This window comes from Oncorhynchus masou, chromosome 23 (assembly GCF_036934945.1).
Source record: "Oncorhynchus masou masou isolate Uvic2021 chromosome 23, UVic_Omas_1.1, whole genome shotgun sequence".
Classification (NCBI taxonomy): Eukaryota; Metazoa; Chordata; class Actinopteri; order Salmoniformes; family Salmonidae; genus Oncorhynchus; species Oncorhynchus masou.
The window spans coordinates 57,429,162-57,454,380 of NC_088234.1; the positions used below are offsets into that span (position 1 = coordinate 57,429,162).

The 25,219-nt window shown below is 41.3% G+C and overlaps 1 protein-coding gene across 2 annotated transcripts in view; it reads right to left on the reverse strand.

Moving 5' to 3' along the window:
• Positions 1-25,219, reverse strand: part of LOC135511106 (pro-neuregulin-3, membrane-bound isoform-like) — a 430,704-nt gene that overhangs the window by 70,822 nt on the left and 334,663 nt on the right. For both annotated transcript variants that reach the window (XM_064932644.1, XM_064932643.1), the window contains exon 3: positions 16,048-16,121. In XM_064932644.1, the coding sequence (XP_064788716.1) occupies positions 16,048-16,121 (74 nt within the window). The remainder of the gene's footprint in view (positions 1-16,047; positions 16,122-25,219) is intronic.

A 25,219-nucleotide genomic window follows, 5' to 3' on the forward strand; every position in this document is an offset into this window, starting at 1 on the left:
AGATCAGCATTGGTGTCAATTCCATTTAAATTCAAACCACATTTTTCTGCATTGAAGAGAATTTGAATTAGAATTTTGGTGTACTTCCTGAATTTACTAGAATTTAAATGGAATTGACCCCAACCCTGCTATAAATATATCTCCTGTAGTGGATACAATGCTGCAGTACATGAAATCAGATCTCATAAAGATGCATTGGCAGATAATGTGTTTTCCCTCTATGCTGGTCCAGGGCAGAATTAAATTGAATTGAAATTCAATCTGTCTTTCTGAGGTCTAATACTATACATATTGATAGTATCTACAGTACATCACTAGGGCCAAGCTTCCTGCCAGTCAGGACCTCTATACTAGGCGGTGTCAGAAGAATGCCCCAAAAATTGTCAAAGACTCCAGCCACCCAAGTCATAGACTGTTCTCTCTGCTACGACAAGAGCTACCTGAGCGCCAAGTCTAGGTCCAAAAGGCTCCTTAACAGTTTCTACCCCCAAACCATAAGACTGCTGAACAGTTCATCAAATGGCGACTCGGACTATTTGCATTGACCCCTTTATTTTATTACTATTATTATTTAAAAAATGTTTTTGCACTGACTCTCTTGTATTGGCTCTATGCACACTCACTGGATTCTAAACAGACACTCACACATACTACACCGACACTCCAACACACACGCGGACACACACACAAACATGCATATTGATGCCACGTTAGCACGCACGCACGCGCACGCGCACACGCGCACACGCACACACACACACACACATATCTTCACATTCTGTACGCTGCTGCTACTCTCTGTTTAGTATCTATGCATAGTCACTTTACCCCAACCTACATGTATATATTACCTCAATTGCTTTGACTAATCCATACCCCTGCACATTGACTCCATACCAGTACCTCTTGTATATAGGCTCATTAGTGTTATTTTATTGTGTTGCTATTTTTCCTTTGGCTTATTTAGCACATTTTCCTTAATTACTTTTTTAAAATTACTCTGCATTGTTGGGTAAGGGCTCGTAAGTAGGGCGGCAGGTAGCCTAGTGATTAGAGTATTGGACAAGAAACCGAAAGGTTTTAACTTCTGGTGCCGACAGAGATGGCCTCGTCGCCTCGCGTTCCTAGGAAACTATGCAGTATTTTGTTTTTTTTCTTATACTATGCAGTATTTTGTTTTTTTTCTTATATTTCTTACATTGGTACCCCAGGTAATCTTAGGTTTTATTACATACAGTCGGGGGGAACTACTGAATATAAGAGCAACGTCAACTCACCATCATTACAACCAGGAATACGACTTTCCGAAGCAGATCTTCTGTTTTGCCCACCACCCAGGATAATGGATCGGATCCCAGCCGGCAAACCAAAACAACGACGCCGTAAAAGGGGCAGACGAAGCGGTCTTCTGGTCAGGCTCCGGAGACGGGCACATCGCGCACAGCTCCCGAGCATACTACTCGCCAATGTCCAGTCTCTTGACAACAAGGTTGATGAAATCCGAGCAAGGGTAGCATTCCAGAGAGACATAAGAGACTGTAAGGTTCTTTGCTTCACGGAAACATGGCTCACTCGAGACATGCTATCAGAGTCGGTACAGCCAGCTGGTTTCTTCACGCATCGTGCTGACAGAAACAAGCATCTTTCTTGTAAGAAGAGGGGTGGGAGGGGGTATGCCTTATCATTAACGAGACGTGGTGTGATCATAACATCATACAGGAACTCAAGTCATTCTGTTCACCTGACTTAGAATTCCTCACAATGAAATGTCGACCGTATTATCTACCAAGAGAATTATCTTTGATTATAATCACAGCCGCATATATTCCCCCCAAGCAGACATCGATGGCCCTGAACAAACTTTATTTGACTCTATGTAAACTAGAAACCACATATCCTGAGGCTGCATTCATTGTAGCTGGGGATTTTAACAAGGCTAATCTGAAAACAAGACTCCCTAAATTCTATCAGCGTATCGAATTGTGCTACCAGGGCTGGTAAAACCCTGGATCATTGTTATTCTAACTTCAGCGACACATATAAGGCCCTCTCCCGCCCTCCTTTCAGAAAAGCTGACCACGACTCCATTTTGTTTCTCCCTTCCTGTAGACAGAAACTTAAACAGGAAGCACCCGCGCTCAGTTCTGTTCAACGCTGGTCCGACCAATCTGATTGCACACTTCAAGATTAATTTGATCACGTGGACTGGGATAAGTTTCGTATTGCGTCAGACAACAACATTGACGAATACGCTGATTCGGTGTGCGAGTTCATTAGAACGTGCGTTGAAGATGTCGTTCCCATAGCAACGATTAAAACATTCCCAAACCAGAAACCGTGAATTGATGGCAGCATTCGCGTGAAACTGAATGCGCGAACCACAGCTTTTAATCAGGGCAAGGTGACTGGTAACATGACCGAATACAAACAGTGCAGCTATTCCCTCCGCAAGGCTATCAAACAAGCTAAGCGTCAGTATAGAGACAAAGTAGAATCTCAATTCAACGGCTCAGACACAAGAGGTATGTGGCAGGGTCTACAGTCAATCACGGACTACAAAAAGAAAACCAGCCCAGTCACGGACCAGGATGTCTTGCTCCCAAGCAGACTAAATAACTTTTTTGCCCGCTTTGAGGACAATACAGTGCCACTGACACGGCCCGCAACGAAAACATGCAGACTCTCCTTCACTGCAGCCGAGGTGAGTAAAACATTTAAACGTGTTAACCCTCGCAAGGCTGCAGGCCCAGACGGCATCCCCAGCCGCGCCCTCAGAGCATGCGCAGACCAGCTGGCTGGTGTGTTTACGGACATATTCAATCAATCCCTATACCAGTCTGCTGTTCCCACATTGTTCCTGTTCCCAAGAAGGCTAAGGTAACTGAGCTAAATGACTACCGCCCCGTAGCACTCACTTCCGTCATCATGAAGTGCTTTGAGAGACTAGTCAATGACCATATCACCTCCACCCTACCTGACACCCTAGACCCACTCCAATTTGCTTACCGCCCAAATAGGTCCACAGACGATGCAATCTCAACCACACTGCACACTGCCCTAACCCATCTGGACAAGAGGAATACCTATGTGAGAATGCTGTTCATCGACTACAGCTCGGCATTTAACACAATAGTACCCTCCAAGCTCGTCATCAAGCTCGAAATCCTGGGTCTCTACCCCGCCCTGTGCAACTGGGTACTGGACTTCCTGACGGGCCGCCCCCAGGTGGTGAGGGTAGGCAACAACATCTCCACCCCGCTGATCCTCAACACTGGGGCCCCACAAGGGTGCGTTCTGAGCCCTCTCCTGTACTCCCTGTTCACCCACGACTGCGTGGCCACGCACGCCTCCAACTCAATTATCAAGTTTGCAGACGACACAACAGTGGTAGGCTTGATTACCAACAACGATAAGACAGCCTACAGGGAGGAGGTGAGGGCCCTCGGAGTGTGGTGTCAGGAAAATAACCTCACACTCAACGTCAACAAAACTAAGGAGATGATTGTGGACTTCAGGAAACAGCAGAGGGAACACCCCCCTATCCACATCGATGGAACAGTAGTGGAGAGGGTAGTAAGTTTTAAGTTCCTCGGCATACACATCACAGACAAACTGAATTGGTCCACTCACACAGACAGCATCGTGAAGAAGGCGCAGCAGCGCCTCTTCAACCTCAGGAGGCTGAAGAAATTCGGCTTGTCACCAAAAGCACTCACTAACTTCTACAAATGCACAATCGAGAGCATCCTGGCGGGCTGTATCACCGCCTGGTACGGCAACTGCTCCGCCCACAACCGTAAGGCTCTCCAGAGGGTAGTGAGGTCTGCACAACGCATCACCGGGGGCAAACTACCTGCCCTCCAGGACACCTACACCACCCGATGTTACAGGAAGGCCATAAAGATCATCAAGGACAACAACCACCCGAGCCACTGCCTGTTCACCCCGCTATCATCCAGATGGCGAGGTCAGTACAGGTGCATCAAAGCTGGGACCGAGAGACTGAAAAACAGCTTCTATCTCAAGGCCATCAGACTGTTAAACAGCAACCACTAACATTGAGTGGCTGCTGCCAACACACTGACTCCAGCCATTTTAATAATGGGAATTGATGGGAAATTATGTAAAATATATCACTAGCCACTTTAAACAATGCTACCTAATATAATGTTTACATACCCTACATTATTTATCTCATATGTATATGTATATACTGTACTCTATATCATCTACTGCATCCTTATGTAATACATGTATCACTAGCCACTTTAACTATGCCACTTTGTTTACATACTCATCTCATATGTATATACTGTACTCGATACCATCTACTGTATCTTGCCTATGCTGCTCTGTACCATCACTCATTCATATATCTTTATGTACATATTCTTTATCCCCTTACACTGTGTATAAGACAGTAGTTTTGGAATTGTTAGTTAGATTACTTGTTGGTTATTACTGCATTGTCGGAACTAGAAGCACAAGCATTTCGCTACACTCACATTAACATCTGCTAACCATGTGTATGTGACAAATAAAATTTGATTTGATTTGATTTGATTTTAACCATGTGTATGTGACAAATAAAATTTGATGTGATTTGAAGGTTGCAAGATCGAATCCTCAAGCTGACAAGGTGAAAAAAACTTTTCTGCCCAGTTAACCTACCTTTCCTAGGTCATCATTGAAAATAAGAATTTGTTCTTAACTGACTTGCCTACTTAAATAAGGTTAAAAAAATAAAGAAAAGTAAGCATTTCACGGTAAGGTGACCTGCTGTATTCGGCGCATGTGACAAATACAATTTCATTTGATTATCCAGAAGTGCTGAGTCTACCTTAGAGCAATACAAAGGAGTGTGTATCAACAGCCCAGCCTTGAGTTTACCTCAGCAATTTATCAGTCTGAATATGTTACTCTGTATCCAAAACAATGGGAGCAGAGTATTTAGTATTTATTAGGTCCCCATTCAGGCAGCAGCTACTCTTCCTGGATTCCCTGAAGCATCACTACAAAACACAACAACATTCGAAATAAAACCATACATCATACAATAAATACTTTATTACATTATTACTCTCTTATTACAAATGTACAATATAAAATCCACAATACCACAACATTACAATGTGTGTGTGTAGAGTGTGTGTGTGTGCGTATGCGTGTGTGTTTGTGTCTCTGTGTTGTGTCTTGAGGTATTGTTTTATTGTTTTTTTAAATCCGATTTTACTGCTCGCTTGAGTTACTTGATGTGGAAGAGAGTTCCATGTAGTCATGGCTCTATGTTGTACTGCGCATTTCCCAGAGTCTGTTCTGGACATAGGGACTGTGAAGAGACCCCTGGTGGCATGTCTTGTGGGGGGGTATGTATGTATTTCTGAGCTGTGTGTTAGCTGTTTGAACAGACAGCTTAGTGCTTTCAACATGTCAATACCTCTTACAAATGCAAGTAGTGATGCAGTCAATCTTTCCTTTACTTTGAGCCGGGACAGATTGAAATGCATGTTATTGATATTGGCCCTCTGTATACATCTAAAGGTCTGTCGTGCGGCTCTGTTATGGGCCAATTCTAATTTGACTATGTTCTTCTTTGTGACACTTGACCATATAACTGGGCAGTAGTCCAGGTAGGGCTGAGCAGTATACTGTATTTTACTATATATCGGTATTGATGCACGGGCCAGTTTGGGTTTTTACTTTACCTTCTATAACGGTATTTGAATGTTTGGTTTGTTAAATGTGATACGCCATGTGGAACATCCATTTGTATTGTTTACTCTGCTACTTGAGTCATGCCTCTCCGCTCTCTCTCTCTCTCTCTCTCTCTCTCTCTCGCCATGCCGCTTTCCAAACAGACCTAGTCCCACTCCCTGTCAATCAAGGAGCGCGTTTGTTGTTGCTTGACCATGAGACACTTTCGTTCAGTCTGCATGGTCAATGCAGCACATGCAACAATGTTGATGAAGACAATGTTGTTTCCACTTTGATCGTAACATAAATCCACAAGCGTTCTATAATTACAATATTAGTTTGTTTCTTACATCCGAAAACAGCTAGATTGTATTTTCTTAGCAAGTTAAGCTAAATCATGTTAGGCACTAATGCTAAACACTACTAGCTAATACAAGTACTGAGGCAGATCAAACGTACAGTTGAAGTCGGAAGTTTACATGCGTCTTAACCAAATACATTTAAACTCAGTTTTTTTTACGTTACCTGACAATTAATCCTAGTAAAAAAAATCCCTGTCTTAGGTCAGTACTTTATTTTATGAAGGTGAAATGTCAGAATAATAGTAGAGACAACGATTTATTTCAGCTTTTATTTATTTCATAACATTCCCAGTAGGTCAGAACTTGACATACACTCAATTAGTAATTGGTAGCATTGCCTTTAAATTGTTTAACTTGGGTCAAACGTTTTGGGTAGCCTTCCACAAGCTTCCCACAATCATTTGGGTGAATTTTGGCCCATTCATCCTGAGAGCTGGTGTAACGGAGTCAGGTTTGTAGGCCTCCTTGCTCGCACACGCTTTTTCAGTTCTGCCCACAACTTTTCTATGGGATTGAGGTCAGGGCTTTGTGATGGCCACTCTAATACCTTGACTTTGTTGTCCTTAAGCCATTTTCCACAACTTTGGAAGTATGCTTGTGGTCATTGTCCATTTGGAAGATCCATTTGCAACCAAGCTTTAACTTCATGACTGATGGCTTGAGATGATACTTCAATATATCCAAATAATTTTCATCCCTCATGATGCCATCTATTTTGTGAAGTGCACCAGTTCCTCCTGCAGCAAATCACCCCCACAACATGATGCTACCACCCCAATGCTTCACGGTTGGTATGGTGTTCTTTGGCTTGCAAGCATCCCCCTTTTTCCTCCAAACATAACGGTGGTCATTATGGCTAAACCGTTCTATTTTTGTTTCATCAGACCAGAGGACATTTCTCCAAAAAGAATGATCTTCGTCCCCATGTGCAGTTGCAAACTGTAGTCTGGCTTTTTTATGGCGGATTTTTCCAAGCTGTTTAAAGGCACAGTCAACTTAGTGTATGTGAACTTCTGACCCACTGGAATTGTGATACAATGAATTATAAGTGAAATAATCTATCTGTAAACAATTTTTGGAAAAAGTACTTGTGTCATGCACAAAGTAGATGCACTAACCGACTTGCCAAAACTATAGTTTGTTAACAAGAAATTTGTGTAGTGGTTGAAAAACGAATTTTCATGTCTCCAACCTAAGTGTATATAAACTTCAGACTTCAACTGTAGCTAGCTAATACAGCATGATACCAGTGCTGGTGGAGTTGTTGTTTGTGTAATGGTGTCTTCTAAATCAAAGAGGAATATGCAAAGCATGAATATGTTGGCTACATGAATATAGACAATGTAGCCAAAGATTATGGGGTCCCCTAGAAAACATTGAACATCACTTTGATTCATACCCTGTCACAGTAACTCGTCCATGGCATTTTCATTCGTTGTCATGTCAAACAACAGTGTCTTCAAAGTGACCACCATTATTTATTTTCAAACTATAGAATTAGAATAAACATTATTTTTTCCATGATTCCAAAAGTTCACCCAGGTGTTTTTATCTAAATCTCAATTGCAACATATGGTTAAAAATGAGGCCTAGTTATTTTGCCCATATTGTGGCAGTGTGGGAATTATCTCAAATGAGGGTAGGAAATGCAGAAATTGATGGAAATGCAGGAATTTATTTTAGGTTGAAGTTGAATTGAAAGTATAAAATGGAGAAAGACCCACTGAAATAATTTATAATATATGTGTTGCCTCCATAGTGTCACACACTACTCATAAAGCACATGTAGAACTTTTATTAATCAAAAACATCAAATACTGTCAAAAATTAGAAAAATACCATGCTATAATATTTTGGCCATACTGTCCAGCCCTAAAACTAAGGTCTGCAGGATTTGCTTAGTTGATTATAATCTCAAGAAAGCAAAGCAGCGCTTTATCACAGCCAAGGTGCCAGTCGAGTGGTTAGATTGTTGGGGCAGTAACTGAAAAGTTGCTGGATCGAATCCCTGAGCTGACACAGTAAAAATCTGTCATTCTGCCCCTGAACAAGGCAATTAACCCACTGTTCCCCGGTAGGCTGTCATTGTAGATAAGAATTTGTTCTTAACTGACTTGCCTAGTTACATTTTAAGTTAATAAAAAACTCTCCCCATCTTAGCTACCGTTGCATCAACATGTTTTGACCATGTCAGTTTACAATCTAGGGTTACACCAAGCTTAGTCTCATCAACTTGTTGACCTGCCACATTATTTTTTTCAAATATTTAGATTAGTTTTGGGGTTTAGTGAAAGATTTGTCCAAAATACAATGCTTTTAGTTTTTGACATACAATATATAGGACTAGCTTATTACTTGCCAACAATTCTGGAACTGACTGCAGCTTTTTTGTTAAAAGTGCAGCTGTGTGATTTCACCTGTGGTACACTCTTAGAAAAAAAGGTGGTATCTAGAACCAAAAATGGTTGTTTGGCCCTTTGAAGAACCCCTTTTGGTTCCAGGCAGAAACCTTTTGGAATGCTTTTTTTTTCTAAGAGTGTAGCTGATGTGTATAACATTGAGTCATCAGTGTACATAGACACACAGGCTTTACTCAATGCTACTGGTAGGTCATTAGTAAAAACAATTCATGTCAGGGTCCAAGAGGAGTGCTGGAGATGAAAGGAAGGGTGTTTAATATGGAAGGAGAAAGAGACAGAGGGTGAAAACATTCCCTATTCAAACAGAATACATGAGGTTTTACCTCGGCTTCTGGTTGGCACATTATACTGTGAATGTTCCAACAAATAGAATGTGCCAAGCAGCGAGCTATTATTTTCACAAGCAAAAAGTAAATGTTAAAGCATATCAATTCTGTTCCCTACGGTGATCACAACTTCTTGGCCACATCACATGAGACTACCCAGAACTACACTAGTAGAGTAAAACTATCAGCAGTTTGAAGCCATATTCCTGAAGCGGGGTCTAATCAGTAAAAGGCTCCTTGGAGTTGTAGTAAGATTTAACCTGGCAGGCGCAAAGTTATCCAAGGATCCCAACAGGCTAGTTCCAGAAGGAGACAGATGCTCCGAACCTCTTAGAAATCTGGATTTTGTCCTGCTTTGATGGAGAGATTATGTCATGACCACTGTCTCAGTGGAACCTTTGAGGATGATGAAAGTCCAACCCAGGAGTGTCTGGTTTTGAAAGGTTCCTGTCTCTCACTGTGGTTCTCATGACAGCCTTGGTGAGCCAAAGGCCTTGGCAGGATCAGCCTGGCCTGCCAGTGAACTGCACTGCTGGAAAACTCTGAGCTCAACTGAGGCCCTGCATTTAGTATTAGATGATCTGGGGGGACAGTGTATGGAGGAAAGGGAGGAGGAGAAGGGGAGAGGCTGAGACAGTTTGAGCAGTAGGGGGCTGTTGGGTCAGTGGAAGCTCAGTTCATGCTTAGTTGGGAAAAGGAGAATAAGGATGAATAATATAACTGCTTAAACTGCTGGGTCCACTTGCCATGGTGGACACTAATAATACACCCTCTGCTGTTGGCTGAATGGATTTGTACTTTTGCAGGCTACAGCGAGGATTGACAGTTTAATTTTGGCATTAACTTACATTCTCTCTCTAATGACCACTCTTGTGAATCTGTCACAGGTCTCAAACTACTATTTTTTTGCTTTAAAGGGGCAATCTGCAGTTGCTACATCCATTGTTGGACTTATAAACGAATGATATGTACCCATTGATTATTGAATAATATAACTTATAAATGTCTCATGAGCATAGTTCAACTGTCATAACTCATCAGGACTCAAAATGTAAGCTTGTTTAACTCCAATGTTTGTAGGCAATGCAAACGAACACTCCATGCCTCAAAACATGGTTAAAACTATAATGTTGATATCATGGACGGCCAGTCCTTGCATCCATAGCTCAGTCTATGAATTTGAGAGTGGTTATATCTTCAGCCCCTTCACTCAGCTTTTTACCAAAACAGGGGTGGGGAGTTCGCTTTGTTATTTTTTTAACTGTTGTAAGCTTCTTTCAACCCTTTTGTCACCCCAGAAGGCTAATTTATGTTCCAAAATCCAAACAAGATCAAATGAATTGAAAACACTTCTCGGCAGATGATGACGTTATTATTTAACCTCTGTGTTAAAAACTGGGAGGAATAAAAGTTACACAGCGATTCAAGAGGAATCTGTGGCTAAAGCTATTAAAGCGATGAAAGAGCCATTTGGAAGGGGATGTAATGGAGAGGATGGTGAGATAATGGCAGAGCTCTCTACTCGGCACAATCTGTCCCTCACGTTTCATCTCACAATGACAAAGTTCACAGAGATAGCAGATGGCCCACCCTCGACTCCAGGATCAATACAGAAAAGGACATGATATATCAAATGACTTTTAAGAAAATGATACCCATGGAGTTTCCTGGGCTGAACTCAATTAAAATCCCTGTAGCCAAACACTTCAAATGACCGTGAATTGCGACCTGGTGGGTTTTGATGCTTTTTTGTCATCTTCCCCCTAAACAAGGCAGAAATGCAACATATTTAGTCAGTTATTATATTTTGTGTTTTTATATTCATTTTATATTTCTATTAGTTTCTCGAATAATAATTTGATATTCAGTTTAGGTTCAGTTAGTTTTCAGATCCACTTTACTAGATTGTATTAAGTTTATGTTTTATCAAAACAATTCTATTTCATGTTAATAATATTTAGTTTCAATTATAGTGTTAATGACAGAAAGTAGCCTATGAGTGGGAGGCTAGGAGCCATTTATGTGTTTTTGGGATGTCACTTCCTGCCACTATGAGGTAGTAATGCATAAGGTGATGGGTCAGGTTATAGGTTAGGTTTTGTTAAAGGTAGATTCCTCAAGATGACATATCTGCGCAAAGTAAAAACCCGCTCTAGCGGTTAGAGCGTTGGGCCAGTAACCGAAAGGTTGCTGGATTGAATCCCTGTGCTGACAAGGTAAAAATCTGTCATTCTTCCCCTGAACAAGGCAGTTAACCCACTGCAGTTAACTGTAGGCTGTCATTGTAAATAAGAATTTGTTCTTAACTGTAAAATAAAGGTTTAAAAAAAATGTGTGTCTGACTTTTGGCTGTTGCAGATGCACTTCCTCCGACCTCACTCCTCGACTTTGTCTACAAGTCATCTGATTGATCTTATTTTAATGAATACAGCAGAGAAAAATGTTTCAACTGGTGTCTTCACCCAAGATATTAGTGAATTGTTTTTTTTGTTTTTTTACATTACTTTTATTTTTTCAAATGTATTTTAGCGACAAGTTCTTTGTGAGAATACAAAAATCTAACCCTCATGTCATCACAAAAAGGAACTTAAAAAACTTCAGTGAACTGGCTTTTTTACATGGTCTTTATTTTAGTGATCAAATCAAATCAAAACAATTTGATTTGTCACATACACATGGTTAGCAGATGTTAATGCGAGTGTAGCGAAATGCTTGTGCTTCTAGTTCAGACCATGCAGTAATATCTAACAAGTAATATAACCTAACAATTTCACAACAACTACATTATACACACAAGTGTAAAGGAATGAATAAGAATATGTAGATAAAAATATATGAATGAGCGATGGCCGAACGGCATAGGAAAGATGCAGTAGATGGTATAGAGTACAGTGTATACATATGAGATGAGTAATGTAGGGTATGTAATCATTATATAAAGTGGCATTGTTTAAAGTGGCAATTTTTTCATTATTAAAGTGGCTCGAGATGAGTCACTATGTTGGCAGCAGCCACTCAATGTTAGTGATGGCTGTTTAACAGTCTGATGGCCTTGAGATAGAAACTGTTTTTCAGTCTCTCGGTCCCCACTTTGATGCACCTGTACAGACCTCACCTTCTGGATGATAGCGGCGTGAACAGGCAGTGGCTCGGGTGGTTGTTGTCTTCACTGTATTTCAATTATCCCTGAAACTGATTTATCTTTCAACCTTTTTGCAGATGTCTTCAATACCATTGTGGCTAATCATGCTCCCTTCAAAAAAGTATGGGTTAAAGGTAGATTGAATGCTTGGTACACTCCGGAATGATCAGAAGTCATTCATAAAAGAGATGATGCCTGGGTCAAGGCTGGGAACACAGGCTTTAAGCACAAGCTTTAAGCAACTGAAGAATCATTGTATAAGACAAACCAGAAAGGCTCTGATTATTATGTAACCGCTCTAATGGATTGTAATGGGAACCCGACAAAATTCTGGAAAACTGTGAAATCCCTGAAAGGTTATTCCTCTTCACTGTCACAAGAAGAAATTCCTTCAGACACTGGCCTCATTCCGAAAGGAACGCCATCATTAATGCATTTAATCACTATTTTATTTCACGGGGCTATCTCTTTTAAAGAACTTCTAAGCCTATTCACAATTATTTTGGGCTGGATGTTGATAGGGGAAACTTGCTGAATGATCAGATGAATAATAGTCAAAGCCTTTCTATGAGGCCATTTACAGAAAAGCAAGTTCTGAATGTGTTACTAGCAATAGACAACTAGAAATCCAAAGGGGCCGACCAATTGGATTGCGGTTTGCCCTATCCTAAGGTCTACTGTATGTCCGCGGCCCCGTGGAAATCCTTCATTTTAAGCTAGAGATGTCTGTTTTTTTTTTGCAATGGATGCGTCTCAATTTCCCCCATCCGCCTACGTCGCACTTCTGCATCTGCAGTGAAAGGTGACAGAGCTAAAGCGGTGTTTGTCAGACCATGAGACATCCTGAAAATCACTCTTCTTACAAAATCATCTGTAGCGTCCGAACGGTTTGGGCTACGCACTAGTATGACCCCTCTGTGGAAAGGAGAGACTCTAGGATGTTTTGCTCTAGGATGCCCACCCACATCACATACCAGTTGAAAAAATTAATGGAAGTATATATGGAGAGTTTAGTGCAAAAATAAGCATTTAAATACATTTATCTTGTGTGTGTGTGGGGGTGGGTGGGGGGGTGGGGGGGGCTTATCTGTTGTACCAAGTAGTGAATCTGTTATGCAATGCATTTGTAATGCAATAGCAGAAAGGCCCCCTCCAAAATTTAATTCAAGGGGTCTTAAAATGTAAAAAAAAAAAAAAATAGTAAAATGATTATTGGTATGACCTTCTTAGAACAATACCATATAGCTTAGTAGAACCCCTCCCCCAGGTTAGACAGGGCTTAGACTCTTAAGGGTTAAGTGTGCAGTGCCCATCATTGTCGGCTCAATAACCCACATTTTTTACTCAACATCTTTATCAGAAAAAATAATAATAATAATGGAAATCAGCTATTGTGCTGCTACTCCATAAGAGAGGGGATAGTAGTAATCTTAATAATTATTGCTGTCACGTTCTGACCTTAGTTCCTTTGTTTTGTCTTTGTTTTACTATGGTCAGGGCGTGAGTTGGGGTGGGCAGTCTATGTTTGTTTTTCTATATTGGTTTTTGTGTTCGGCCTAGTATGGTTCTCAATCAGAAGCAGGTGTCTAGTTGTCTCTGATTGAGAATCATACTTCGGTAGCCTTTTCCCACCTGGGTTTCGTGGGTGTTTATTTCCTGTTTAGTGTTTGTCATTCACCTTACAGGACTGTTTGTTTGTTGCTTATTGTTTTTGTTCAGTGTTCATTTTGGCTTCATTAAATTATGGACACTTACCATGCTGCGTTTTGGTCCTCCGATCCTTCTCGCTACTCCTCCTCAGAAGAGGAGGACGAGGTCCTTTACAATCGCTCCATTTCAAGGCGTCCTTGTCTAGCTAAGATTCATGAATCCTTAGTAAATGTACAACTTTGCTCTTTTTATCTGAGAAATGTATTTTGAATGTAAACCAATCAGGGTTTAGGCCTGGGCGTAGCACTATTACAGCAACCACTTAGTTGATCTTGTCAATACTTTAGACATTAAAATGAAATGTGCAGCTTTGTTTGTGGACCTGTCAAAAGCTTTTGATACTGTTGATCATGATATTTTATTGAACAAGTTGTCCTCGATAGGCCTGAGCTCTGACGTCTGTTCATGGTTTCATGATTATCTTAGTGACATAACCCCATCAAACATGATGGCCTGAGTTAAGAAACTAAGATTTAAAGTGGACTTTCTTTTTTTTCTTTTTTTTTACAGATACAGATCGTGTCTCTCTAGTCAGCAGGAAGCAGATTGTGTAGTCAACCTGTCTACCTGTTCTTGATGATTGTGGTACTATTCATCAACGTGCAGCTGCACAGAGCAATTTTCAATTCAATTCAATTTTCCATCACCTGTTGGTAGGTAGGACTGAGGTCTGAACATACAGTTTTTAGGAAGAGGTTGGGAACACAATATATGGTCAATACTTGGCATGTAGGTTTCTCACTTATGGGTGGCACAAATTGGGATATGGGGGATCGTAATGGATAGATGTAAATTCAAATACTGTAGATTATAATATGGTAATTACTGTAGTGTTTTTGCGGTAAATCACTATTGTTTTTGCGGTCTGAAAAACACAATATATTATTCTAAAGTATACTACACCATTCTATAGTAAGTACCACACATTACCTTTTAGTCATTTTGCAGACGCTCTTATTCAGAGTGACTTATAGGAGCACTAAGTGAGTTGCTCAAGGGCACATTGACAGATTTTTCACCTAGTTAGCTCAGGGATTTGAACCAGCAACCTTTTGGTTACTGGCCCAACGCTCTTAACCACTAGACTATCTGCAGCCCACATGATCAAGGTATACTGCAGTGTATAGTATAGTATTCTAAACTATACTATAGTTTAGTACAGAATTCTGTAGTAATTTATAGTAAACTGTAGTACTTTTTTATGTTGGTGCTGAGGCTGCTAGGCTGTATCACTGAGGTTAGTGGAAGAGCCAAGGCATCAATGGACCTGGTATTGTGAGAGGCAGTATGACCTTAGCAGACATACTCCAATGAAAGAAACATATAAGTTCCTTTCAAAATGTTTCTGAACTTTCCTTGTATCTCACTGAACAGTACACACACCCACACACTGTGCACACACTAATGAAAGGAAATAGACAGCTATTAAGAAGCAATGTCAGATTTCTTCAAGGACCTTTTTCCTTTGCTTCTCTGTTATGCAGGTTAGCGTTTTTCCTCATTAATCTTGTTCTGGAGGCAGCTCTGCCCCGAAGGCAGACATTATGTAATTGGTTGACTCAATGGTGAGGGTGGAGCCTACAGAAGGCATTTGATCACTTTATCATAAAGGCAGGAAATATCTGCTTCGATAGGATTGCACTAGCCTACCTAATATGTTCTGTAGGGGTAGTTTAGGTGTGATGAATAGAGTGACCATTCACAGTTAGAGACAGATTCTTCAGAAACTGGCAATGAAATGATTTTATTCATGTATTTCTTTCCTAGTCGTGGCATAATTAAGCAATATGGCACGAGTGGTGTGTTATATAGCTAATATACCACGGCTAAGGGCTGTTCTTATACGTATGACGCATCGTGGAGTGCCTGGACACAGCCGTGGTATATTGGCCATTTACCACAAACCCCCGAGGTGCCTTATTGCTATTAGAAACTGGCTGCCAACGTAATTAGAGCAGTAAAAATAAATATTTTGTCATACCCTTGGTATATGGTCTGATCTACCACGGCTGTCAGCCAATCAGCATTCAGGGCTCGAACGACCCAGTTTATAAATGAGCATATTGTCTGTAGAGCATCAGTGGGGACCCATAGTCAGTGTTTCTATAATAGCAGACGTGCTGTACATGTAGTCAGGGCCATCAAACTGAGAAAGATTACTGATGGGACTTTTCAAATATAGCACAGGCTGTGCTCTCTTGATAATTGAGAACAGACAATGCCCTGTGATGTTCATGTTTAGCCAATCTGAAATCACTTCAAGTAAAAGCTTTAATATAAATGTAGACCTGAATCACAGAAACAATGGGCTGCAATAAATGGGCTGCAATAAAAGTCACTATTTCTGGAGGTTCAGTTTAGTTCTAATTGGAGGATTAAGGAAATGTTCTTACTTGGATCAGATAAGATGGAGTCGGTCTTGGGCAGGAACTGGTCGCAGCGTATACCCTGGTAGCCTTCTCTACACCTGTGAATAAAAATACATTTCAGTCAACACATTGGGAACTTGGGGTGAAGCAGGTTTAGAACATTGAGAAATGTGTGCAAAACAGTGGTTAGGGGTTAGGGTACATGGCTGGCAATAGAATATCCTGTTTCATGATACAATTAATGTTCACTCTATTTTATCTGTGTCAGGTGGCCAGGAGCATCACAAAAGAAATATGCATGGAATCAATCTCTTCCTTCTCTATTTGCTCACTCTTTCTCTCTTTCTCTCTTGCTCTTTGACTTCTCAGAAGCTCTCAGCTCTAATCCCTGTGCCAGACAGTTAGGAACATACTATGGAACCCTGTCCTCAGGACCAACCACTGAAGCACACACAGCATTCATATATGACCTTTCCACACAGAGCACAGAAACATGTTATCATTCAAATCATTGTGTGTTCACTGATTCCTTGAGACACAATACAACTGCAGTGTGTTTCAAATGGGCCCTGCGGGTTGCTTAGCAAGCAGGTTAATCAAGACTCAATACCAAACAGCATCATTGCTTTCTCCGGTGAACGCATGAGAATGTGAACAAGAATCGGTGTCCTTTTACTGTATAATACACTGTCTGGACACCCGTTCAAATTAGTGGATTCGACTATTTCAGCCACACCCGTTGCTGACAGGTATATAAGACCAGAAACTGCATACAATGCTAAGAGGCTTACACCAGGGCGAGGTTTGACATACGGTATCAAAGCTTGAACTGTCCTCCAAAGGCTCAGAGCTTGTTTAAACACAGCTTCTTTTGTCTAGGGGTTTTAGATGCTAAAGCTTAATTTTCAATCATTAGGCAGACCTGCTTTTTTATACATATTCATGCATGAAACTCATGCATTGATAGGTATGAGCTTTGCTGGAAAATTGTGCCCACGCCATGACTCAGTAATGCTCAATTCATTAATATTTCTTTAAAGCTAAATGTAAAGTAAGTCAGGGTTGCGGCCCGATAACATTTATTATATGAGTCACATTTGTTCAGCATTAAACATTTCCCATACTCCAGGAGCCAGATGGAAGGAGCGTGTTTATGTTCTCAATCCACTTACTGATGGATAGCTGTCCCTAACCACAAAGTCCCTTCCTACCGGGTTCAGAGAACATGACAAGAAACTTTCAAACCGGTGACTTTTAACAAATATATTTTTAATTCTCTGGAATCTCTTTGTAAATTAGCAGTTTCTCTGACAGTCGATGTCGGCGACCCTGACTATTGTAAAACTTCATGAAGAGGCCCCCCTCGTTGCACAAATTGGAAGAGAAGCAGATCATTAAAAGAATGGAGTTTTGGTGGTGGCGGTAAGGAAGAACTGGAGGCCATTAGGAGGAACTGGATAAGCAAAAGGCAGTAAGACGTTGTGATTAAATGGTCTGAAGAAACCAGGCGATGGTAAAGAGAAAAGAGAGAGAGAGAGACATTGTGATTAAATTGTCTGAAGAAACCAGGGGATTGTAAAGAGAAAAGAGAGAGAGAGAGACATTGTGATTAAATTGTCTGAAGAAACCAGGGGATTGTAAAGAGGACAGAGAGAGAGACTTGGTGATTAAATGGTCTGAAGAAACCAGGGAATTGTAGAGGACAGAGAGAGAGACTGTGATTAAATTGTCAGAAGAAACCAGGGGATGGTAAAGAGGAGGGAGAGAGAATCTGTTATTAAATGATCTGAAGAAACCAGGAGATGGTAAAGAGAGAGACGTTAATGGTCTGAAGAAACCAGGAGATGGTAAAGAGGAGTGAGAGAGAGAGAGAGAGACGTTAATGGTCTGAAGAAACCAGGAGATGGTAAAGAGGAGTGAGAGAGAGAGAGACGTTAATGGTCTGAAGAAACCAGGAGATGGTAAAGAGGAGTGAGAGAGAGAGAGACGTTAATGGTCTGAAGAAACCAGGAGATGGTAAAGAGGAGTGAGAGAGAGAGAGACGTTAATGGTCTGAAGAAACCAGGAGATGGTAAAGAGGAGTGAGAGAGAGAGAGACGTTAATGGTCTGAAGAAACCAGGGGATGGTAAAGAGGAGTGAGAGACAGAGAGAGAGAGAGAGGGAGAGAGAGAAGGATTAAGTCTTCATACACATGTATGTGGACACTCACGCACGCATGCATGCACACACACACACACATCATGGTGCTCTTGGCTGTGACAGATCGAACATGTTATCAATTCAAATCATTGTGCGTTCACTCCGATTCCCTGAGAGAAACACAATAAAACTGTAGTGTGTTTCAAATGGGCCCTGCGGGTTGCTTAATTAACAAGCAGGTTAATCAAGACTCAATACCAAACTGCATCATTGCTTTCTCCGGTGAACGCATGAGAATTTTACAATAATCGGTGTCCTTCGACTACATAATACACTTTCTGGACACCCGTTCAAATTTGTGGATTCGGCTATTTCAGCCACACCCGTTGCTGACAGGTATATAAAACCGAGCATGCAGCCATGCAATCTCCATAGACAAACATTGGCAGTGGAATGGCCCGTACTGAAGAACTCAGTGACTTTCAATGTGGCACCGTCATAGGATGCCTCCATTTCAACAAGTCAGTTCCTCAAATTTCTGCCCTGCTAAAACTGCCCTGGTCAAATGTAAGTGCTGTTATTGTGAAGTGGAAATGACTAGGAGTAACAACAGCACAGCCGCGAAGTGGTAGGCCACACAAGCTCACAGAACTGGACCGGCGAGTGCATAGCACGAGGAATCGCCTGTTCTCGGTTGCAACAGTCACTACAGAGTGTTGCGACCGAGCAACTGCAGGACAAGAACTGTTCATCGGGAGCTTCATGAAATGGGTTTCCATGGCCGAGTAGCAGCAACGAGCCTAAGATCACCATGCGCAATGCTAAGGGTCGGCTGAAGTGGTGTAAAACTTGCCGCCATTGGACTCTGGAGCAGTGGAAACTCGTTCTCTGGAGTGATGAATTCCACTTCACCATCTGGCAGTCCGACGGATTAATCTGGGTTTGGCTAATGCCAGGAGAACACTACCGGCCCCAATGCATGGTGCCAACTGTAAAGTTTTGTGGATGAGGAATAATGTTCTAGGGCTGTTTTTACTGGTTCGGGCTAGGCCCCTGAGTTCCAGTGAAGGGACATTTTAAGGCTACAGCACACAATAACATTCTAATTGATTCTGTGCTTCCCCCGCACATCTAGCCTCTCATTATTGTTATTTTATTGTATTACTTTTTATTTATGAATGTTATTATTTTTTACTTTAGTTTCTTTAGTAAATATTTTCTTAACTCAATTTTCTTAAAACTGCATTGTTGGTTAAGGGCTTGTAGGCATTTCACGTTAAGGTCTACACCTGTTGTATTCGGCGCATGAGACTAATACGATTTGATTTGAACTTGGCAACAGTTTGGGGAAGGCCTTTTTCTGTTTCAGCAGTGCACAAAGCGAGATTCATACAGAAATGGTTTGCCGGGATCGGTGTAGAAAACTTGACTGGCCTACACAGAGCCCTGACCTGAACCCCATCGAACACCTTTGGGATGAATTGAAACGCCGACTGCGAGCCAAGCCTAATTGCCCAACATCAGTGTCTGACCTCACTAATGCTCTTGTGGCTGAGTGGAAGCAAGTCCCAGCAGCAATGTTCCAACATCGTTCCAACAGCTAGTGGAGGCTGTTATAGCAGCAAAGGGGAGAACTCCATATTAATGCCCATGATTTTGGAATGAGATGTTCTTTAACAAGTGTCCAGATACTTGGCCATATCGTGTATATTTGCTCATTGCATTTATTTGTACTTCTTTTCCATGGTATAATGGGAAATGCATGTGAATATATTTTATTTTTGCATATTATGTGCGTACAGTACATGTGTTTTTCCTTGGCAATCCTTACATATTCAGTCACACAATTCTCATGGCAGGCCTGTCTCCTTCCTGTGTCTCTCTCGTGTTGCCCTCTGGTTATGACGACACACTCTCTCCCAATCCCACTTGGCGCAGTTTCCTGCCACTGTGTTTCTCGCCTGAAAACCTGCACCAGAATGTTCATTAGTCTCTGGGACAAGTAAAAGGAAATGTGATATTTCTCTGAAGGAGGCAGAAGGTATTGAAAGCTGCTCTGGTTTTAATTAGCGCCACAGTCATTAATTAGCGGGAACAAACATGGGAGGGGGGTTGTAGAACGAGGTGTATATCTCACTAACCAATGGAGCCTGATGCACAAAGCTCTGTAGGCAGGAGATAGATATAAATATAAGGCCTCAGGTTCATCTGAGGATGTGGGGACACACATCACAACATGTGCAGGGCATCAACAGACTCAGTTAGCACCGCCAGTCACATTCTAATGGAAAAGTTCAGAAGTTACCATGTGGGAAACTATTTTGTGTAGTATGAAACAATATACTTTAGTCTACAGTACTATCATACTATATTAAATTGACAGTGTATCATTTCTTGTTGTTAATATATTTTTATGACTTTAGAGACAAACTTTAAAAAGGTAGGACATTATGGTATTATATCATAGCCTAATCTACCATTATGACATAGCCTTTTACAGATAGAAATCCTTATAATAATTTGGAGTTGGATTTGCACAACAGCACTTTGGATTGGTACTCTTCTAGATTATTTCAATTATGAAATGGTGGACGAGAGGTGTAAGCTTTGAACACTGGCGAAAGGAGATAATCCTATTACACAGAGTTAGCTTAACATAGTAACAGATACAGGAAATGAAGATCTGTCCCGAGCCATCAGATTCAATCAAACCTGCCTTAGTAATGCTTACACTGTAGCACACAAGTACTGCCCCCTCATACACATGTCATATTTCCTAAACTGAAGCATCTGGAGGAGAGACCGCCTATTGTTTTTGAGAGTGTGTGTGAGAGAGAGAGAAAAGAGAGAGGAAAGAGAGAGGAAAGAGAGAGGAAAGAGAGAGGAGAGAGAGAGAGAGAGAGAGAGAGAGAGAGAGAGAGAGAGAGAGAGAGAGAGAGAGAGAGAGAGAGATCAAGCACGCAAGAGAGAGAAAGCAGCGCTCACCGGCTGACAACTCATGTGCTCTATGCTCTGTATTTTCGTCAAAAATTCTTCCTCTGGATTGTTTAAGTGCTATTCTGGTTTTGTGTGCCTTTATAATGAACATTTATCAAGTCTCTTGATTTAACAACAGATATAGAACATTTGACATTTTGAAAAAGCAATTATTGTGCCCAAACTACACAAGATAGATTATGGATCAAAACAATTTACCCTCATGTTACTGTCTGGCCTTTTGGTCTACAGTGGAATGTGCAGCAACTGCCCCGAGTCAAGTGTTAAGGTCTATATAAAGATGGGGCACAGCAATCCATTTCTACAACTGTGACATGACTTTTCAATTATTGTATTATCCTACCAGATTGCAACCCATTTTCTGAGCATAAAATGGCATTCTGGGCAAAGTGGACAATGGATATATTGTCTTGACTCCGTCCTCTTAACTGCTTCACTTCACAAAACCTCATACCGCGTGACCAAGTGGGCTTGACCCAGCATGAGGGTAGCCACACAGCTACCATTCAGCCCCCCTGAACTCTCAGGTTAGGAGACCTGCTGGAACAGCTCGAGCTGAAGAAGGACTCTCAGAGAGCCATTTTCTCAAGAGCAGAGCAAGCCATCAGATCAGGCTCAACGGGGCAGCTTGACACCTACACAGGGATGACAAGAGCGAGCGCCACTCACAAGCGGCATGGCCCTTACGCTCCCTACACTCTGGAGCATCCATCTAGCCCTGGCCCGGACAGCATTACACACTTTAAAGCTGCTATAGTTTCTCCTTCTCTAAAAATGGTTCAAAATGGGCTCAGATAAGTACAGCACTCTCTGAAAATAGGTATACAGTGTCTTGCGAAAGTACTCACCCCCCTTGGCATTTTTCCTATTTTGTTGCCTTACAACCTGGAATTAAACTTGCTTTTGGGGGGAGGGGGTGGTTGTATCATTTGATTCACACAACATGCCTACTGAGAAATATTTTATTGTGAAACAAACAATAATTAAGACAAAAAAAACAGAAAACTTGAAAGTGCATAACTATTCACCCCCCCCCCCGAAGTCAATACTTTGTATAGTCACCTTTTGCAGCAATTACAGCTACAAGTCTCTTGGGGTATGTCTCTATAAGCTTGGCACATCAAGCCACTGGGATTTTTGCTCATTCTTCAAGGCAAAACTGCTACAGCTCCTTCAAGTTGGATAGGTTCCGCTGGTGTACAGCAATCTTTAAGTCATACCACATATTCTCAATTGGATTGAGGTCTGGGCTTTTACTAGGCCATTCCAATACATTTAAATGTTTCCCCTTAAACCACTTGAGTGCTGCTTTACCAGTATGCTTAGGTTCATTGTCCTGCTGGAAGGTGAACCTTCGTCCCAGTCTCAAATCTCTGGAAGACTGAAACAGGTTTCCCTCAAGAATTTCCCTGTATTTAGCGCCATCCATCATTCCTTCAATTCTGACCAGTTTCCCAGTCCCTGCTGATGAAATACATCCCCACAGCATGATGCTGCCACCACCTTACCTCACTGTGGGGATGGTATTCTTGGGGTGATGAGAGGTGTTGGGTTAGCTCCAAACATAGCGTTTTCCTTGATGGTCAAAAGCCTACATTTTAGTCTCATCTGACCAGAGTACCTTCTCCCATATGTTTGGGGAGTCTCCCACATGCTTTTGGTGAACATCAAATGTGTTTGCTTATTCTTTTCTGTAAGCAATGTGTTTTTTGGGCCACTCTTCTGTAAAGCCCAGCTCTGTGGAGTGAATGACTTAAAATGGTCCTATGGACTGACCAATCACCGCTGTGGAGCTTTGCAGCTCCTTCAGGGTTTTCTTTGCTGTCTTTGTTGCCTCTCTGATTAATGGCCTCCTTGCCTGGTCTGTGATCTTTGGTGGGCGACCCTCTCTTGGTAGGTTTGCTGTGGTGCCACTGTCACGTGGATGACGTTGGAGATGACAGGTACAGGGGAGTAAAACATTTAATAAATAACGGACATGGAACGAGACAGGAACAGCGTCAGCAAACAGGTAACACAAACAAAAGACAATCATTGCATCAGCAGGAAACAGAGCAAGGAAACTGACAAATATAGGGGAGGAAATAAACAGATGATGAGTGAGTCCAGGTGAGTCCAATATCGCTGATGCGCATGACGAGGGACGGCAGGTGTGCGTAATAGATGATAGGAGTGAGTGATGCAGGGCAGCCTGGCGCCCCCAAGAGCAGATCTTCTTTCCATTTTTAATAATGGATTTAATGGTATGGGATGTTCAAAGTTTCGGATATTTTTTTGTAACCATACCCTGATCTGTATTTCTCCACAACTTTGTCCCTGACCTGTTTGGAGAGCTCCTTGGTCTTCATAGTGCCGCTTGCTTGGTGGTGCCCCTTGCTTAGTGGTGTTGCGGACTCTGGGGCCTTTCAGAACAGGTGTATATATACTGAGATCATGTGACACTTAGATTGCACACATGTGGACTTTATTTAACTAATTATGTGACTTCTGAAGGTAATTGGACACACCAGATCTTATTTAGGGGCTTCATAGCAAAGGGGCTGAATACATATGCATGCACCACTTTAAAGAAAAATGACATTTTTTTAAATTTTTTGAAACAAGTCATTTTTTTCATTTCACTTCACCAATTTGGACTATTTTGTGTATGTCTTTTACATGAAATTCAAATAATAAAATATATTTAAATTACAGGTTGTAATGAAACAAAATAGGAAAAACTCCAAGGGGGTGAATAATTTTGCAAGGCACTGTATCTGTGTCTCTTACTGAACAGATGTAGGATCTTAATTTGACCTATATTGTCACAGCAACACGTAGTCCATAATGTTGCTTGATTGGTGGATAGGCTATAAACTGGCCAAAAGTAGGCTATATGAAAAGTGCAGTACTGTTAATATAAAATTCTGAGCAACAAAAGAGTGATCAAATGAAGATCCTACATCTGTATGTGGTAGTCTTTGTGTTTGTAGTTAGATGAGGGTTTGCTGGCACTCATACACTGAGTGTACAAAACATACACTTTCCATGACAGGCTGATCAGGTGAATCCAGGTGAAAGCTATGATCCCTTATTGATGTCACTTGTTAAATCCATGTCAATCAGAGTAGATGAAGGGGAGGAGACAGGTTAAAGAAGGATGTCTAAGCCTTAAGACAACTGAAACATGGATAGTGTATGTCTGCCATCCAGAGGGTTAATGGGCAAGACAAAATATTTAAGTGCCTTTGAATGGTGTATGGTAGTAGGTGCAAGGCACGCCGTTTGAGTGTGTCAAGAACTGCAACGCTGCTGGTGTTTTTCACTCTCAACGGTTTCCTGTGTTTATCAAGAGTGGTCCATCACCCAAAGGACATCCAGCCAACTTGACACAACTGTGGGAAGCATTGGAGTCAACATTGGCCAGCAACCCAGTGGAACACTTTCGATTGGTGTCAACATGGGCCAGCATTCCTGTGGAACGCCCTGACGTCCATGCCCTGACGAATTGAGTCTGTTTTGAGGGCAAAGAGCTGCAACTCAATATTAAAAAGGTGTTCCTAATGTTTTGTACACTCAGTGTATATGAGAGCAGGGAATGGAAAGTCACTGTCCTTTAATATTTAGAAATGATTTTATTGACAGACAGATGAGAAATAGAGTGTGAGACCAGAAAAGAGTAGAAACATTGAGTATTGGGCAGAGAGTTGCATTTGTTTAAATTGTCAACCATAGCGTCATACAATAACAGGCTATGTTTGTCCAATAATTGGTAATACCAACAAGCTGAAAACTATAGAGAAATGAAAAGAAGATGAGAAAAAAAAGAACCAACAAGTTTATTTCCATACACTGCTCAATATTCTCTTTGGTATAATGTATCCAATTACTGTATTGTATAATACTCCAGAGTATGGCAAGGACTTGTTTTTAATCACACCTTCAGCCAATCAAATACAATTTATTTCAAATGAGGCCTTAACTGATCACATCTTCCTTCAATGACATAGACACTTTTCTTTTTAATAATAATCAAGGAATGTCATTTGTCTTCGATTACTGCTTATCAGAGTCAAAAGA